Below are 20,049 nucleotides of genomic sequence, written 5' to 3'. Positions count from 1 at the left end.
AATACCCCGCTCCTATATAAACTAGAACTGTAAGCTAAAGGCTAAGTAAGGTAAAGCATTGTAAACCAATCCATAGACTCCCACCAGTAATGATTTCTTTATTAACTGAGCTGTACACTTATTTAAGTATATAGGTAACTGACATACTTTCTGTACTCCTTCCCAATGGCAAACACACTTGCAAACCAAATCTTGTGTTAGCCCAGATGAACCAGTTTTGCTGAAATCGCCATAGCAGTTAAGGAAGATTTGTCAGGACAAAGATTTCAAACAAAGGGCCATAACTCCTTAAAAACGGGTCGAAATGAAAGAATACTACCCTGGTGCACGACATCAGGGGGTAATTACCATATATATGTAAACTTTCATTGAAATTGGAACAGCAGTTTAGGAGACAAAGGTGTTTTTTTCAATAAAGGACCATAACTCCTTTTAAACGGGTCGGAATGAAAAAAATACTACCTTGATGCACAAAATCAAATTAGCCCTGTAGTTTTGAAGGAGTTGTCTGTACAAGGAATTTTAAACAAAGGCCCATAACTTTGTTAATAAAGGTCAAATGAAAAAAAAAGAATACCTGGATGCACAACTTCAGGTGGCAGTTATCATATCTGGAAAGTTTCGTTAAAATCGATCCATAACTTAAGAACGAGTTGTCCAGACAAAAAGTTTCAGGATTTGTTCAACGAAGGGCCATAACTTCGTCAAAAAGTGTTGGAATGGAAAAAGTACTAACCTGATGCATGACATCAGGGGGTAATTACCATATCTGTAAACTTTCATTGAAATCGGACCAGTAGTTTAGGAGACAGACAAAGGGGTTTTTTTTCAACAAAGGACCATAACTCCTTTTAAAAGGGTTGGATTGAAAAAGTACTACTTGGATGCACAACATCAGGAGGCAGTTACCATATCTGTAAGCTTTGAAATTGGCTGACTTGATCAGAAGAAATTGTCAGGACCAGGATTTTTCAACAAAGGGCCATAACTCCATAAAAAAGGGGTTTGAAAAAAATTACCTGGATGCACAACACCATGGGGTAGTTATCATATCTGTAAACTTTCTTTGAAATTGGCCCAGTAGTTTTGGAGAAGTTGTCAGGGCAAGCTTTTTTCAACAAAGAACAATTACTTTGTAAAAAAAAGTTGAGAATGAAAAAATAATACCTGAATGCACAATATCAGGTGGTAGTTATCATATCTGAAAACTTTCGTTGAAACTAGCCCCGTAGTTTTGAACGAGTTGCCTGTACAAAGATTTTTCAATGAAGGCCCATAATTTTGTAAAAAGGCTCGAAATGAAAAAAAATAACACCTGGATGCACAACTTCATCATATAGTTATCATATCTGGAAACTTTTGTTGAAATTGGCCCTGTAGTTTTGGAGGAGTTGTCCGGACAAGGACTTTTCAACAAAGGGACATAACTTTGTAAATAAAGGTCAAATGAAAAAAAAGAATACCTGGATGCACAACTGCAGGCGGTAGTTATCATATCTGGAAAGTTTCGTTGAAATCGATCCATACCTTTAGAAGGAGTTGTTCGGAAAAAAGGTTTCAGGATTTGTTCAACAAAGGGCCATAACTTCGTCAAAAATTGTCAGAATAGAAAAATGGTTTGGTCCCTTACTTTAAAAGAAGTTGTCTGGACAAACTTTTTCTAGGGACAGACAAACAGACAGACGGACGGACAGCCATGCTGTTTACAGTAAACATACAACGTAATCCGTACCAACATACAACGTAATCCGTACCAACATACAACGTAATCCGTACCAACATACAACGTAATCCGTATCAACATACAACGTAATCCGTACCAACATAGAACGTAATCCGTATCAACATAGAACGTAATCCATATCAACATAGAACGTAATCCGGATCAACATAGAACGTAATCCGTATCAACATACAACGTAATCCGTATCAACATTGAACGTAATCCGTATCAACATCCAACGTAATCCGTATCAACATACAACGTAATCCGTATCAACATAGAACGTAATCTGTATCAACATAGAACGTAATCCGTATCAACATACAACGTAATCCGTATCAACATACAACGTAATCCGTATCAATATACAACGTAATCCGTACCAATATAGAACGTAATCCGTATCAACATACAACGTAATCCGTATCAACATAGAACGTAATCCGTATCAACATAGAACGTAATCTGTATCAACATACAACGTAATCCATACCAACATACAACGTAATCCATATCAACATACAACGTAATCTGTATCAACATACAACGTAATCTGTACCAACATACAACGTAATCCGTATCAACATACAACGTAATCTGTACCAACATAGAACGTTATCTGTATCAACATAGAACGTAATCCGTATCAACATACAACGTAATCCATATCAACATACAACGTAATCCGTATCAACATACAACGTAATCCATATCAACATAGAACGTAATCTGTATCAACATAGAACGTAATCCGTCTCAACATACAACGTAATCCGTATCAACATAGAACGTAATCCATATCAACATACAACGTAATCTGTATCAACATAGAACGTAATCCGTATCAACATAGAACGTTATCTGTATCAACATACAACGTAATCCGTATCAACATAGAACGTAATCCGTATCAACATAGAACGGAATCCGTATCAACATACAACGTAATCCATACCAACATACAACGTAATCCATATCACCATACAACGTAATCCGTATCAACATAGACCGTAATCCATATCAACATACAACGTAATCCGTATCAACATAGAAAGTAATCCGTATCAACATAGAACGGAATCCATATCAACATACAACGTAATCTGTACCAACATACAACGTAATCCGTACCAACATACAACGTAATCTGTATCAACATACAAAGTAATCTGTATCAACATAGAACGTAATCCGTATCAACATAGAACGAATCCGTGTCTATCACAATGTCCCTCTGTATCAACTACGACTGTCTTTCACAATGTCTCCTTTGTTGACATGATCTCATGTGGATCTACCATATGACCTACTAATGAACCACATTCTTTTTCTTCACTTAAACCAGACTGTGGACCAGCTTGTGGCTTTCCACTAGAACCTGACCCTAAATCAGGTTGCGGATCTGTCCGTAAACCAGTAAATGGGTCGTCACATAGACCTGTCTTTGGACCAGTTTTTGATATATCACCATGACCTGTTGGTAGACCAAGCAGGGAGGCTTCATTGATATCGGCACACCAAGTTTTCTCCACCTGTGAGTGTCCGGAGGATCCTATCTCGTCATCATCAGATGTCAGATCCACGACTGCCTGTGTATCTACTTGGATGGTTTTCTGTTGATGTCCCTGTGAAGTAATTTGTGGATCTTTATACATGCCTGAGGGTTCTCCTGAGGAAGTAAGGTCTATGATGTGTGACTCCCAGTCATCATCCACAACCATAGCTTCCTCAACAAGCTCTGATTCCACGTCTATAACATCACTGTTGGAAACCTTTCCAGGGCTAGTGATATTGATTGGTTCACAATCAGCCTCAATGACTGGCCCTTCGTTACTGTCCTCTGACTGACTGATGCTTTCATTGGAGGAAAAAGTGTATGGGTCACAATACATGACATCTGAGCCTGGGGGTTCCCCTCCTGAGCTCAGCATACACTCCTGCTCTGAAGACGAGTCCTCAATCACACACACTTCTCCTGAAGTGTTGTTACTCTGCACAGTTGCCTCCCCTGATAAATCATCACTTTGACCTTGTCCACTGGTCCCCTGAATATTCCCTGTGTCACCCACAGACTGACTTGTGACTTCTTCTGTTGCAGCCACATCATCTACTAGCACTTCTTGGCTATCCTCAGTGTTTGTAGAGTTATCTGCCTCGCGGTTCACCTCCTCCTCGCGAAACAGAGACGTTAAGTGTCCAATGGTCAGCACATTTTCCTCAGTATTGTGACTTGATGGCACATCTTCAATTGTTTTCAACATGGAATACATTTTCTCTTCAATGGTACCACGAATAAGAAAGCGATGGACTTCAGTTTTTCTAGGTGATAAACAAAGATTGTTATTAGATATTTGTGTTATATACAAAAGATATATGCCTTATTTGGCCAAGACTATTAATTTCAAGGTAATTTCTTTTACAATACAGTGTTTAAATCTGAACAATAAATGTTGTCTTCAGCAAATTGGAAGCAATGATTACACATTTGGATATTGAATTCAGGGTTGAAGACAATGAGAGGACTGTTTATTAAGTTGAATCGACATGAGTTTTTGTTAAACAAGAGATGTTTTTGGTAAGTGGAGATAAAGAGGGAATGCTGCCGATGTATCTAATAGGTCACCCATCTTCTGACCTTAACATATGACCCCACTCATCCTGTGACTTTGATCTATGACCCTGTTCATCTTGTGACCATGACCTATGACCCTTACCTTGTCTGACCTATGCGGTGGACACGCCCAATGGCCTGCAGTTCCTGTGCAGGGTTGAGGATGGGCTCCACCAGGAGAACATAGGTGGCCTCTATCAGGTTGAGTCCGTTAGAGCCGGACTGAATGGGGAGTAGGAGGGCTGTCACATCTTTTTCCTCCCGAAATGATGTCAGCTGGTTCTGTGTGAAAAAGATAAAGTATTCCTTTATTCGAATCAGACTATGAAAATGATTTAGGAATTCAAGTTGAAGTTAACATTGCTTAATCAAGTCTATTATATTAACTACAATTGATTTTCTGGATAAAAATAACCAGTTCAGAGTGCTATTTACCTGGAATTTCCCTGTGTACAGAGTGCTATTTTCCTGGATTTTTCTTGCGTACAGAGTGCTATTTAGCTGGATTTTCCATGACTACAGAGTACAATTTACCTGGAGTTTCCCTGTGTACAGAGGGCTATTTACCTGGAATTTCCCTGTGTACAGAGTGCTATTTACCTGGATTTTTCTTGTGTACAGAGTGCTATTTACCTGGATTTTCCCTGTGTACAGAGTGCTATTTAGCTGGATTTTCCATGACTACAGAGTACTATTTACCTGGAGTTTCCCTGTGTACAGAGTGCTATTTACCTCGATTTTCCCTGTATACAGCGTGCTATTTACCTGGATTTTCCCTGTGTACAGAGTGCTATTTACCTGAATTTTCCCTGTGTACAGAGTGCTATTAACCTGGATTTTCCCTGTGTACAGAGTGCAAATTACCTGGAATTTCCCTGTCTACAGTGCTATTTTACTGGAATTTGCCTGTGTACAGAGTGCTATTTACCTCAAATTTCCCTGTGTACAGAGTGCTATTTACCTTGAATTTCCTTGTCTACAGAGTGTTATTTACCTGGATTTTCCCTGTGTACAGAGTGCTATTAACCTGGATTTTCCCTGTGTACAGAGTGCTATTTACCTGGAATTTCCCTGTCTACAGTGCTATTTTACTATTTACCTGGATTTTCCCTGTGTACAGAGTGCTATTTACCTGGATTTTCCCTGTGTACAGAGTGCTATTTACCTGGATTTTCCCTGTGTACAGAGTGCTATTTACCTGAATTTTCCCTGTGTACAGAGTGCTATTAACCTGGATTTTCCCTGTGTACAGAGTGCAAATTACCTGGAATTTCCCTGTCTACAGTGCTATTTTACTGGAATTTGCCTGTGTACAGAGTGCTATTTACCTCAAATTTCCCTGTGTACAGAGTGCTATTTACCTTGAATTTCCTTGTCTACAGAGTGTTATTTACCTGGATTTTCCCTGTGTACAGAGTGCTATTTACCTGGAATTTCCCTGTGTACAGAGTGCTATTTACCTCAAATTTCCCTGTGTACAGGGTGCTATTTACCTTGAATTCCCTTGTCTACAGAGTGTTATTTACCTGGATTTTCCCTGTGTACAGAGTGCTATTAACCTGGATTTTCCTTGTGTACAGAGTGCTATTTACCTGGAATTTCCCTGTGTACAGAGTGCTATTTACCTTGATTTTCCTTGACTACAGAGTGCTATTTACCTGGAATTTCCCTGTGTACAGAGTGCTAATTACCTGGAATTTCCCTGTCTACAGTGCTATTTTACTGGAATTTCCCTGTGTACAGAGTGCTATTTACCTGGAATTTCCCTGTCTACAGAGTGCTATTTACCTCAAATTTCCCTGTGTACAGAGTGCTATTTACCATGCATATCCTTGTCTACAGAGTGTTATTTACCAGGAATTTCCCTGTGTACAGAGTGCTATTTACCTGGAATTTCCCTGTCTACAGAGTGCTATTTACCTGGAATTTCGCTGTGTACAGAGTGTTATTTACCTGGATTTTCCCTGTGTACAGAGTGCTATTAACCTGGATTTTCCTTGTGTACAGAGTGCTATTTACCTGGAATTTCCCTGTGTACAGAGTGTTATTTACCTGGAATTTCCTTGTCTACAGAGTGCTATTTACCTGGAATTTCCCTGTGTACAGAGTGCTATTTACCTGGATTTTCCTTGACTACAGAGTACTATTTACCTGGAATTTCCCTGTGTACAGAGTGCTATTTACCTGGAATTTCCCTGTCTACAGAGTGCTATTTACCTGTAATTTCCCTGTCTACAGAGTGCTATTTACCTGGAATTTCCTTGTCTACAGAGTGCTATTTACCTGGAATTTCCCTGTGTATAGAGTACGGTGTGTGATGTTGTTTTCCTCCAGAGCCTCAGCGATGATACCAAGTACACTCTTCCACTGAAGTAACAACAAATTAACATACCAACAAATTAATTACATACCATCAGTACAACACTTTATTACTAATCTGACAGATTGATATATCAATAAGGATCAATGATATTTATTTATCTTTATTAGGATCAATGGTATTAACTGATCTGTATCAGTAAAAGCAGTCAGTAACTGTGTCTGTAAGCTGTGACTTACGGTAGAAATGGAATTAAGTGATCGGTATCAGTAAAAGCAGTCAGTAACTGTGTCTGTAAGCTGTGACTTACGGTAGAAATGGAATTAAGTGATCGGTATCAGTAAAAGCAGTCAGTAACTGTGTCTGTAAGCTGTGACTTACGGTAGAAATGGTATAAAGTGATCGGTATCAGTAAAAGCAGTCAGTAACTGTGTCTGTAAGCTGTGACTTACGGTAGAAATGGAATTAAGTGATCGGTATCAGTAAAAGCAGTCAGTAACTGTGTCTGTAAGCTGGGACTTACGGTAGAAATGGTATTAAGTGAGCTGTATCAGTAAAAGCAGTCAGTAACTGTGTCTGTAAGCTGGGACTTACGGTAGAAATGGTATTAAGTGAGCTGTATCAGTAAAAGCAGTCAGTAACTGTGTCTGTAAGCTGTGACTTACGGTAGAAATGGTATTAAGTGATCGGTATAAGTAAAAGCAGTCAGTAACTGTGTCTGTTAGCTGTGACTTATGGTAGAAATGGTATTAAGTGATCTGTATCAGTAAAAGCAGTCAGTGACAGTGTCTGTTAGCTGTGACTTACGGTAGAAATGGTATTAAGTGATCTGTATCAGTAAAAGCAGTCAGTGACAGTGTCTGTTAGCTGTGACTTACGGTAAAAATGGTATTAAGTGATCTGTATCAGTAAAAGCAGTCAGTGACAGTGTCTGTTAGCTGTGACTTACGGTAAAAATGGTATTAAGTGATCTGTATCAGTAAAAGCAGTCAGTGACAGTGTCTGTTAGCTGTGACTTACGGTAAAAACGGTATTAAGTGATCTGTATCAGTAAAAGCAGTCAGTGACAGTGTCTGTTAGCTGTGACTTACGGTAAAAACGGTATTAAGTGATCTGTATCAGTAAAAGCAGTCAGTGACAGTGTCTGTTAGCTGTGACTTACGGTAAAAATGGTATTAAGTGATCTGTATCAGTAAAAGCAGTCAGTAACTGTGTCTGTTAGCTGTGACTTACGGTAGAAAACACCAGGACCTTGGCTGTAGGGTCGGTCTTTTTTATGCCTAGCATACATCGGACAACAGACTCTATCTTGATAGAGTAACTGCCCTGAAATCAACAATAAGACATGTGTAGCAACTTATCCCCTCTTCTAAACTCAACTTGTTGTAGTTATCTTCAAGTGTTCATCCTAAAAAAACTCAATGACCATAGTACACCTCTTTATTTACAGTCATTTTGTGAGTGTAGTTTAAAATCTTACCACATTCCTACTTCTAACCTAAAACAATGTCTGGTTATTGTCACTCACCTGTGTATTGCCTAAACTAATACTAAAGAGGTTGTTGTTGTTTGTACTAATTCTGTATCTCTTTACTATGTTGTTTGTACTGGATTCTTTATCTCGTTACTATGTTGTTTGTACTTGATTCTGTATCTCGTTACTATGTTGTTTGTACTAATTCTGTATCTCGTTACTATTTTGTGTGTACTAATTCTGTATCTCTTTACTATGTTGTTTGCACTTGATTCTGTATCTCGTTACTATGTTGTTTGTACTTGATTCTGTATCTCATTACTATGTTGTTTGTACTTGATTCTTTATCTCTTTACTATTTTGTTTGTACTTGATTCTGTATCTCGTTACTATGTTGTCTGTACTTGATTCTGTATCTCGTTACTATGTTGCCTGTACTGGATTCTGTATCTCGTTACTATATTGTCTGTACTGGATTCTGTATCTTGTTACTATGTTGTTTGTACTAATTCTGTATCTCGTTACTATGTTGTTTGTACTAATTCTGTATCCCGTTACTATGTTGTTTGTACTTGATTCTGTATCTCGTTACTATGTTGTTTGTACTGGATTCTGTATCTCGTTACTATGTTGTTTGTACTTGATTCTGTATCTCGTTACTATGTTGTTTGTACTTGATTCTGTATCACGTTACTATGTTGTTTGTACTGGATTCTGTATCTCGTTACTATGTTGTTTGTACTTGATTCTGTATCTCGTTACTATGTTGTCTGTACTGGATTCTGTATCTCGTTACTATGTTGTTTGTACTGGATTCTGTATCTCGTTACTATGTTGTCTGTACTGGATTCTGTATCTCGTTACTATGTTGTTTGTACTTGATTCTGTATCTCGTTACTATGTTGTCTGTACTGGATTCTGTATCTCGTTACTATGTTGTTTGTACTGGATTCTGTATCTCGTTACTATGTTGTCTGTACTGGATTCTGTATCTCGTTACTATGTTGTTTGTACTTGATTCTGTATCTCGTTACTATGTTGTCTGTACTGGATTCTGTATCTCGTTACTATGTTGTTTGTACTGGATTCTGTATCTCGTTACTATGTTGTCTGTACTTGATTCTGTATCTCGTTACTATGTTGTCTGTACTGGATTCTGTATCTCGTTACTATGTTGTTTGTACTTGATTCTGTATCTCGTTACTATGTTGTCTGTACTGGATTCTGTATCTCGTTACTATGTTGTTTGTACTTGATTCTGTATCTCGTTACTATGTTGTCTGTACTGGATTCTGTATCTCGTTACTATGTTGTTTGTACTTGATTCTGTATCTCGTTACTATGTTGTCTGTACTGGATTCTGTATCTCGTTACTATGTTGTTTGTACTGGATTCTGTATCTTGTTACTATGTTGTCTGTACTTGATACTGTATCTCTTTACTATGTTGTTTGTACTTGATTCTGTATCTCGTTACTATGTTGTCTGTACTGGATTCTGTATCTCGTTACTATGTTGTTTGTACTTGATTCTGTATCTCTTTACTATGTTGTTTGTACTTGATTCTGTATCTTGTTACTATGTTGTCTGTACTTGATACTGTATCTCTTTACTATGATGCTCCCTCTCCATGGAATTATGTTGACACAATGTCTTGTACTGACCTTAACTTTGATGTCTTGTATTCGACCTTGAAGCTATATACTGTCTACACACTGCATGACCTTGACCCTGATATCTACTACTTACATGATTATCATGTTGTTGTTATGTAGCGACCATAACAATTGTTTCATATAAAGTAAAATCTTGCTATAATGTCACCTTTTTCCAGCCAAATTTTTATATTAAGAATCAAAATTGGTGGTGTATCAAGGAAAAGAAATAAAACCCCATTATATTGGTACATGGTGGAACTAGAACACTGACAGGTCAGTAAGGCCCCGTCTTGTGGCAATATATCCCCCATAATCATCAAGAAGCAATCTGCCCATATAGTTGAGTCTTGTTTCCTTCCACCTCCATATTTGCTGGGCTAACAGAAATGTTAATACTGGTGCAATGCTCATTTGTTAGCTTTGATTTGTTTAGTTTTAATTTCACCTTATATACCTCCTCCATCAACAGCCAGGGTCAAAGTCAGAGATCCACTTTGTCTTTGACCTTTGGACCCAAATGACCTAGACCATTAACCCAGTGACCCTGCTCTTTGGTCAGTTGACTTATTCTTTAATTCCGGCCAACTTTGCTTCTTAATATCATAACAAAATGTTCATCAGTGAAAAATACAAAACTTGACCTTGACCCGTTGCACCCCCTAACCTGGACCTAAGGTCAGTTGACTCTTTGTTAAGTTCTGAACAATATTGCTTCATAATGTCATACTAAAATGTTCATCAGGGAAAAGGTACAAAATTTAACCTTCACCTTTGACCCAGTGACCTTGGGTCAATTGACTCCTTGTTTAATTCTGAGCTACATTGCTTCAAAATGTCATAGCGAAATGTTCACCAGTGAGAAGATACAAAATTTGACCTTGACCTTTGACTCAATGACCTTGACCTTTGGTCAGTTGACTCCTTATTTAATTCTGATCAACTTTGCTTCATCATGTCATAACAAAATGTTCATCAGCGAAAAGATGCAAAATTTGACCTTGACCTTTGAATCTAATGACCTTGACCTTTGACCTTGACTTTTTACCTCAGTGTGTCTCTTTGTTTAATTCTGAACAACTTTTCTCAATAATGTCATAGCAAAATGTTCACCAGTGAAAAGCTACAAAATTTGACCTTGACCCCTGATCCGATGACCTTGACCTTTGGTCAGTTGACTCCTTGTTTAATTCTGATCAACTTTGCTTCATAATGTCATAACAAAATGTTCATCAGTGAAAAGATGTAAAATTTGACCTTGACATTTGAACATAATGACCTTGACCTTTGACCTTGACTTTTTACCTCGGTGTGTCTCTTTGTTTAATTCTGAACAACTTTTCTCAATAATGTCATAGCGAAATGTTCACCAGTGAAAAGCTACAAAATTTGACCTTGACCCCTGATCCGATGACCTTGACCTTTTGTCAGTTGACTCCTTGTTTAATTCTGATCAACTTTGCTTCATAATGTCATAACAAAATGTTCATCAGTGAAAAGATGTAAAATTTGACCTTGACCTTTGAACATAATGAGCTTGACCTTTGACCTTGACTTTTTACCTCAATGTGTATTTTTGTGAACTGAACATCTTGACCAAGTTTCATGTACATCGGTCAATAAATACCAAAGTTATCAGCCAGGAACAAAATTTGTGGACGGACAGACAGACAGACAGACAGACAGACAGAGTATCTCCGATACGGGTCCCTAATTAGGTAAGGTAGCAAACAAAATGAGGCGCTGATTATGAAGGTTTTACTTACCATAACCCTGATGCTTTCCGTGCCATTGTCAACAGGTGTGACCTTGGTGCTGACATAGGAGATATCACTGATGAAGTTGAGCTGACGACAAACCGCACACTTGAGGCGTTTGTTCTGGCTACCGAAGCTGTACTGGACAACCATGACACGGATACACTCAATACAGTAGCAATGGCCGCACTGGACCACACTCCACTGGGGGAAAAAACATAGCAATACATAACTAAGTGGCCAGACTCTTTTTATTACAGTAGAGTACTAGGTGGTCAGACCTGTTTATCACAAAAGAGTACTAGGTGGTCAGACCTGTTTATTACAGTAGAGTACTAGGTGGTCAGACCTGTTTATCACAAAAGAGTACTAGGTGGCCAGACCTGTTTATTACAGTAGAGTACTAGGTGGTCAGACCTGTTTATTACAGTCGAGTACTAGGTGGTCAGACCTGTTTATTACATTAGAGTACTAGGTGGTCAGACCTGTTTATTACAGTAGAGTACTTGGTGGTCAGACCTGTTTATTACAGTAGAGTACTAGGTGGACAGACCTGTTTATTACAGTAGAGTACTAGGTGGCCAGACCTGTTTATTACAGTAGAGTACTTGGTGGTCAGACCTGTTTATTACAGTAGAGTCCTAGGTGGTCAGACCTGTTTATTACAGTCGAGGACTAGGTGGTCAGACCTGTTTATTACAGTCGAGTTCTAGGTGGTCAGACCTGTTTATTACATTAGAGTACTAGGTGGTGAGTCCGGTTTATTACAGTAGAGTACTTGGTGGTCAGACCTGTTTATTACAGTAGAGTCCTAGGTGGTCAGACCTGTTTATTACAGTCGAGTTCTAGGTGGTCAGACCTGTTTATTACATTAGAGGACTAGGTGGTCAGACCTGTTTATTACATTAGAGGACTAGGTGGTCAGACCTGTTTATTACAGTCGAGGACTAGGTGGTCAGACCTGTTTATTACATTAGAGTACTAGGTGGGCAGACCTGTTTATTACAGTAGAGTACTAGGTGACCAGACCTCTTTATTACAGTAGAGTACTAGGTGACCAGACTTGTTTATTACAGTAGATCACTAGGCGGCCAGACTTGTTTATTACAGTAGATCACTAGGTGGCCAGAATTGTTTATTACAGTAGATCACTAGGTGACCAGACTTGGTTATTATAGTAGAGTACTAGGTGGCCAGACCTGTTTATTATAATAGAGTACTAGGTGGCCAGACTTGTTTATTACAGTAGAGTTCTAGGTGGCCAGACCTGTTTATTACAGTATAGTACTAGGTGGTCAGACCTGTTTATTACATTAGAGTACTAGGTAGTCAGACCTGTTTATTACAGTAGAGTACTAGGTGGGCAGACCTGTTTATTACAGTAGAGTACTAGGTGACCAGACCTTTTTATTACAGTAGAGTACTAGGTGGCCAGACTTGGTTATCATAGTAGAGTACTGGGTGGCTTGACTTGTTTATTACAGTCGAGTACTGGGTGGCCAGACCTGTTTATTACAGTAGAGTACTAGGTGGCCAGACTTGGTTATCATAGTAGAGTACTGGGTGGCTTGACTTGTTTATTACAGTAGAGTACTAGGTGGCCAGACTTGTTTATTATAGTAGAGTACTGGGTGGCTTGACTTGTTTTTTACAGTAGAGTACTAGGTGACCAGACTTGGTTATTATAGTAAAGTACTAGGGGGCCAGACCTGTTTATTATAATAGAGTACTAGGAGGCCAGACTTGTTTATTACAGAAGATCACTAGGTGACCAGACTTGGTTATTATAGTAGAGTACTAGGTGGCCAGACTCACCTCCACACCTAGTTCCCGCTGACAGATAGGACAGGGTTCAGGGTTCACTCCATCCTCATTACCAATCTGATTCTGTAACCCAAACGTCTCAATATGATTATGATGATTTTACCTATCCAAACATTCTTATAATATCAACTGATATATCTAATAAAACCTAAATGGACATCAAATATTTAGCATATTATACATACTTTAATTCCAAATATCTAATTATAACAATCTAAATACTTTGATCTAATGTTTATACAACTGTCCAAAGTTCAAATAACAAAGTTTCATCATATAGCATCAAATACCTAAGTTTACTTATTAATAATTGAATATCTAATTATATACACTCCAGGCAGCATTACCTTTGACAGATTCTTCAGATAGAACAGCTGTCCAACTTTCTTGCGCAGCTCATTCTTGGCTACAGTTAACTCTGTTCGCAGTTTTAATTTCTGCTGCGCAAGCTGTGAGAAATGAGGTTTTCAGTTAGCATATCAGTTACCATACTTACACTTACCAGTTACCTATATAGTAAATAGTTATATTTTACACCTTCGATGACATGATTTTCATACAAACAAATAACATCAAAAACACTTCAAGATTGACAGGGTTTCCAAAATATCCCAGCTATTCTAACCAGAATAGCGAGTACAATGAAACCCCACTTACTCAAACTCGCTTTACGCTAATACCCCCTGTGAAAAGTATACTTGGTCCCAACTGGTTAAGTGACCCCAGATCACTCAAACTGTTATTGCTTGATTAACCTGTGTTCCTCAAACTTATCTCCACCTGCTCAAGTCCTTAGTAATTATCCTATCCATTTATCTAACAGTTAATAACACCTGTGGATCACACCTACTGCATGCCATCGACATGCCTCGAGGCACAGACTGCAGTCTGCACTCATTGTGTTTATACAGGTGTCTGATAAATGGAGGATGAACGGCAGTATCATTTCGAACCTGTACTATTACCCTGTTGTAGCTGCATTATCATTTATTATTTCATGAAAACAATGTCGGCAAGGCATTATTCACAGCGGATTCTCGATCATCAATCATCAATCCACATTATAATAATGGATTCAATGCTATCTTCACTTTAGAAATATTGAACTGTTTATTTGGACGATTACGGTATGGCAGCCTATGCCAAACTGGTATGTACATTACATATACAATTTGTTTTAAATTTTATTTCTATTCTTTATACCGATGGCTGTGTGATTTAATTGTTGAGCAGTTTCATATTGTATTAAATGTTGTCATCTTTATTAAACTTTTTATTTACTTTCTATCATCTACCATTCACAACATTTGCGGAATTCAAGCTGTCTGCCTCCAAACTGATGGAAACATAATCCTAGATTTGTCGAAATTTAAACCATGTATTCTTCAATCTATTGATTTGGACTGTATTCCAAATATCCTGGTCATAACCTATGTATTTCTGCTGTCTCAGTAAAAGTGAAATATTAAAGAAAACTATCTTGACATAAAACAAGTACAGACAGTGAGATAGGGAGGCTGACCTCAGCAGGCTGTAAGACGTGGAGTTGAGTGGTGTCGGGAAGTTCCTCATCAGGGAGACGCAGCCTCAGTCTGGTGGTAGCCATGTCCAGTTCATCCAGTGCCTGGTACTGTTCATGCTTGGCTATCCACACTGAACGTAGGTTCTGAGAGTCAGGACAGAATTATAGATTTAATAGGGAGCACAACACAGTAAAAGCGACTGTACAAATACAATCAATGTGACAAACAACTTGTATGCAGTCACTAACAGCTGCACTTCCTGGTAACAAACCGTTGTGACTTGTTTAACAGTGCTAAAACTTGAGGTACATCAAAGACTGTAACTTAAAACAACTTCCTGGTCATCAGTGGTATTACATTAACAACTGACTTCCCAGTGAGACAGGTTTTGAGATGATAGTGCTGCTTACCTTGAATTCCTTCTTGAGAGTATCCATTAGTTTGATGTGTGTGGTTCCAAACTCTATCAGATGTAGGCCAACTGTAGAAATAAAGCACATACTGAAGTATTCTTCATTATAATTATACAGTTCTCATCTCTGGATCTGTTAACCATATAGTATCATCTTACAAATTCGGAATTATCTTTAGAAATTGCTTCTTCTTGCTCCTTTTCATCTTATTGAACTGATAGGGAGGTGGAGGGCTTGGTGGTGGTGGGTGGATGGGGGTTCCATCATAAATTTTTAGCCAATAGTTACAGCAATTTGTTAAGGCAAGAAGTGTTGAACATATCTCCGCTAACCTGGATCTAGAGTGGCCAGGACCCAGCAAAAAAAACTCTGGATCAGTACAGGAAAAGTTTGTCTGAGAAAAGGTTTGTTAGCCTAAGCAGGTCACAATCCCTATGTACCTCTGTAGATCTTAGCAAAGCTCAGGATGACCTTGAGTGATTTTTCGAGCTCGCTGTCGGCCCAGGTTCCCTGTCGGCGGGTGGTATTAGTGTGGTCCCCCTCCACCGTTGCCATCGGCCTGAAACACAAATATAGACAGTATGCTCCAACTCGGGTAAGTAACAAGGATAAAAGTAAAAGTGTGGATACACCTGCCCAGGGAAAGTGACAAGGATATCTCACACAGAAAGAAGTGGAGATACACCTGTCCAGGGTAAGAGAAATTCTTGTCCCTTCCCCTGGGCAGGGAATCCACACTTTTATCAGTGTGAGATAACCTTGTCACTTACCCTGGGCAGGTGACAAGGAAATCTCACACTGGAAAAAGTGTGGATACACCTGCCCCGGGTAAGTGACAAGGATATCTCACACTGGGCAGGTGTATCCACGCTTTTACCAGTGTGAGATTTCCTTGTCACCTGCCCAGGGTAAGTGACAAGGAAAACTCACACTGGGAAAAGTGTGGATACACCTGCCCCGGGTAAGTGACAAGGATATCTCACGCTGATAAAAGTGTGGATTCCCTGCCTAGGGTAAGTGACAAGGATATCTCAAACTGGAAAAAGTGTGGATACACCTGCCCCGGGTAAGTGACAAGGATATCTTGACCTTGAGTGATTTTTCGAGCTCGCTGTCGGCCTAGGTTCCCTGTCGGCGGGTGGTAGTAGTGTGGCCCCCCTCCACCGTTGCCATCGGCCTGAAACACAAATAGAGACAGTATGCTCCAACTCGGGTAAGGAACAAGGATAAAAGTAAAAGTGTGGCTCCACCTGCCCAGGGTAAGTGACACGGATATCTCCCAGTGGTAAAAGTGTGGATACAACAGCCCAGGGTAAGTGACAAGGATATATCACAGTGGTAAAAGTGTGGATTAGCCTGCCCAGGGTAAGTGACAATAATATCTCACACTGATAAAAGTGTGGATACACCTGCCCCGGGTAAGTGACAAGGATATCTCAAACTGGAAAAAGTGTGGATACACCTGCCCCGGGTAAGTGACAAGGATATCTCACTCCGGTAAAAGTGTGGATACACCTAACACAAATATAGACAGTATGCTCCAACGCGGGTAAGTAACAAGGATAAAAGTAAAATTTTGGATACACCTGCCCAGGGTACGTGACAAGGATATCTCACACCGGTAAATGTGTGGATACACCTGCCCAGGGCAAGTTACACGGATCTCTCACAGTGGTAAAAGTGTGGATATACCTGCTCAGGGTAAGTGACAAGGATATCTTGACCTTGAGTGATTTTTCGAGCTAGCTGTCGGCCCAGGTTCCCTGTCGGCGGGTGGTAGTAGTGTGGTCCCCCTCCACCGTTGCCATCGGCCTGAAACACAAATAGAGACAGTATGCTCCAACTCGGGTAAGGAACAAGGATAAAAGTAAAAGTGTGGATACACCTGCCCCGGGTAAGTGACAAGGATATCTCAAACTGGAAAAAGTGTGGATATACCTCCTCAGGGTAAGTGACAAGGATATCTCACACTGATAAAAGTGTGGATTCCCTGCCCAGGGTAAGTGACAAGGATATCTCACAGTGGTAAAAGTGTGGATACACCTGCCCAGGGTAAGTGACAAGGATATCTCAAACTGGAAAAAGTGTGGATATACCTCCTCAGGGTAAGTGACAAGGATATCTCACAGTGGTAAAAGTGTGGATACACCTGCCCAGGGTAAGTGACAAGGAAATCTCACACTGGTAAAAGTGTGGATACTCCTGCCCAGGGTAAGTGACAAGGATATCTCACGGTGGTAAAAGTGTGGATACACCTGCCCAGGGTTAGTGACAAGGATATCTCACAGTGGTAAAAGTGTGGATTCCCTGCCCAGGGTAAGTGACAAGGATATCTCACACAGGTAAAAGTGTGGATACACCTGCTCAGGGTAAGTGACAAGGATATCTCAAACTGGAAAAAGTGTGGATATACCTGCTCAGGGTAAGTGACAAGGATATCTCACACAGGTAAATGTGTGGATACACCTGCCCAGGGTAAGTGACAAGGATATCTCACACTGGTATAAGTGTGGAAACACCTGCCCAGGGTAAGTGACAAGGATATCTCACAGTGGTAAAAGTGTGGATACACCTGCTCAGGGAAAGTGACAAGGATATCTCAAACTGGAAAAAGTGTGCATATACCTGCTCAGGGTAAGTGACAAAGATATCTCACACAGGTAAATGTGTGGATACACCTTCCCAGGGTAAGTGACAAGGATATCTCAAACTGGAAAAAGTGGGGATATACCTGCTCAGGGTAAGTGACAAGGAAATCTCACACAGGTAAATGTGTGGATACGCCTGCCCAGGGTAAGTGACAAGGATATCTCAAACTGGCAAAAGTGTGGATATACCTGCTCAGGGTCAGTGACAAGGATATCTCACACAGGTAAGTGTGTGGATACACCTGCCCAGGGTAAGTGACAAGGTTATCTCAAACTGGAAAAAGTGTGGATATACCTGCTCAGGGTCAGTGACAAGGATATCTCACACAGGTAAAAGTGTGGATACACCTGCCTAGGGTTAGTGACAAGGATATCTCACAGTGGGTAAAATTGTGAATACACCTGCTCAGAGTAAGTGACAAGGATATCTCACACTGATAAAAGTGTGGATACACCTGCTCAGGGAAAGTGACAAGGATATCTCAAACTGGAAAAAGTGTGCATATACCTGCTCAGGGTAAGTGACAAAGATATCTCACACAGGTAAATGTGTGGATATACCTGCCCAGGGTAAGTGACAAGGAAATCTCACAGTGGTAAAAGTGTGGATACACCTGCTCAGAGTAAGTGACAAGGATATCTCACACTGATAAAAGTGTGGATACACCTGCCCAGGGTTAGTGACAAGGATATCTCACAGTGGTAAAATTGTGAATACACCTGCTCAAGGTAAGTGACAAGGATATCTCACAGTGGTAAAAGTGTGGATACACCTGCTCAGGGTAAGTGACAAGGATATCTCACACTGATAAATGTGTGGATACACCTGCCCAGGGTAAGTGACAAGGATATCTCACACTGATACAAGTGTAGATACACCTGCTCAGGGTAAGAGAAACAATTTTTATCCCATACTTCACAGGTGCATTCTCACGTTTGGTAGGCTAAAATTTCATGTGCCCTTGATGATGGTGCAGTACACAGGGCACCATTACACCTTTTTTTTAAGGTAGGACAATGTGGGAGAAAAATAATTATTTCATTGCCTTTAGCTATACTTTAAAAACCTACCCTTGGCTTGAAATTTCTTATACATCACACAGGAGAAATGGATCCTATTAATTATGACATGTATCCCACATGAGTATTCCATATTGTACACATGTATCTTACATGGCAAGTAGTCGGAGAAATACAGAGACAGTTAAGCGATACAACAGGACAGATGTCTACTTACTTCTGGGTGATGGAGAACAGCTTGGATTCATAGTCTTCAAAAAGCTTGTCAACAAGGCAGAGCTGGCAGCTGTAGAAATTAGCAGGATTGACATTATCCGTTGTCTATCGTTTAAGTATTAATACAATATAATACAGATAATATTTTCCTAATTCATTAGATATTTTACATTATTAATTAGTATTGTTTTATTATACAGTATTTCATTTTCATAATCGAAACCTTAGCTCTAATTAATTTTTATGGAAGTTTGTTACAGCTACTAGTTATATGCATGAGGATTAGATGTACTATCGAGATTTGTACCTCTTAAGTATCTGTCCCACTGGTCGAAGGCAGCACTCCACAGACAGATTCATCATGTCACGGGTCAGAGGCTCACACAGTTGCCCGATCCCTTGCAGCAGTTTCTCGTGTGTAGATTCCAGCTCCACCAGTCTGGCATGTAGAGTCAGCTCCAGCCCTCGGGAACCATGGAAACTGTATAAACAAATGTCTCTCCCTTACAACATTGGCAGAAACTGGTAAAAGCTTTGGATTTAGTTTGAGACTGATTCCTCAAACAAATAGGTAACTTTATCCCAGTTTCCAAACCCTGAAACTTCCTATGTTAGTCATGATTTTCCCTTACAACATGCTTCAAATATTGGCAAGCGTGACCCTTAAATGCGAAGAGCATTAACAACTAGGCTACTGATCTTCTGAGAATCCCAGGAAATGATTGCTCTCAAGTCAGATATGGTTCATGGACATGTGCAGAGAAGAGATCGTGAACAGTTACAGGTGGCCATAGACACAGGTGGATTATATATAGACTTAAAAGCAGATAATTGACAGTTTAGGGGGGTTTGGGGGGGGGGGGGGG

The 20,049-nt window shown here is 39.7% G+C and overlaps 1 protein-coding gene across 1 annotated transcript in view; it reads right to left on the bottom strand.

The window, feature by feature from the left end:
- Window positions 1-2,838: 2,838 nt before the first annotated feature.
- LOC110441811 (E3 ubiquitin-protein ligase SHPRH-like) overlaps window positions 2,839-20,049 on the bottom strand; it is a 67,468-nt gene continuing 50,257 nt past the window's right edge. Inside the window, exons 21-32 of the mRNA XM_021485068.1 lie at window positions 19,491-19,664; window positions 19,185-19,253; window positions 15,740-15,858; window positions 15,297-15,367; window positions 14,886-15,029; window positions 13,711-13,812; window positions 13,355-13,426; window positions 11,549-11,743; window positions 7,888-7,980; window positions 6,618-6,701; window positions 4,438-4,616; window positions 2,839-4,042 (exon numbers count right to left, since the gene is read on the bottom strand). Coding sequence (XP_021340743.1) covers window positions 2,980-4,042; window positions 4,438-4,616; window positions 6,618-6,701; window positions 7,888-7,980; window positions 11,549-11,743; window positions 13,355-13,426; window positions 13,711-13,812; window positions 14,886-15,029; window positions 15,297-15,367; window positions 15,740-15,858; window positions 19,185-19,253; window positions 19,491-19,664 — 2,365 coding nt within the window. The 3' untranslated portion in view covers window positions 2,839-2,979. The remainder of the gene's footprint in view (window positions 4,043-4,437; window positions 4,617-6,617; window positions 6,702-7,887; window positions 7,981-11,548; window positions 11,744-13,354; window positions 13,427-13,710; window positions 13,813-14,885; window positions 15,030-15,296; window positions 15,368-15,739; window positions 15,859-19,184; window positions 19,254-19,490; window positions 19,665-20,049) is intronic.

The sequence above is a fragment of the Mizuhopecten yessoensis genome, unplaced genomic scaffold (assembly GCF_002113885.1).
Source record: "Mizuhopecten yessoensis strain PY_sf001 unplaced genomic scaffold, ASM211388v2 scaffold716137, whole genome shotgun sequence".
NCBI lineage: Eukaryota > Metazoa > Mollusca > Bivalvia > Pectinida > Pectinidae > Mizuhopecten > Mizuhopecten yessoensis.
Note: the sequence above shows the minus strand (reverse complement) of the source record. Positions and strands in the feature narration are given on the sequence as shown.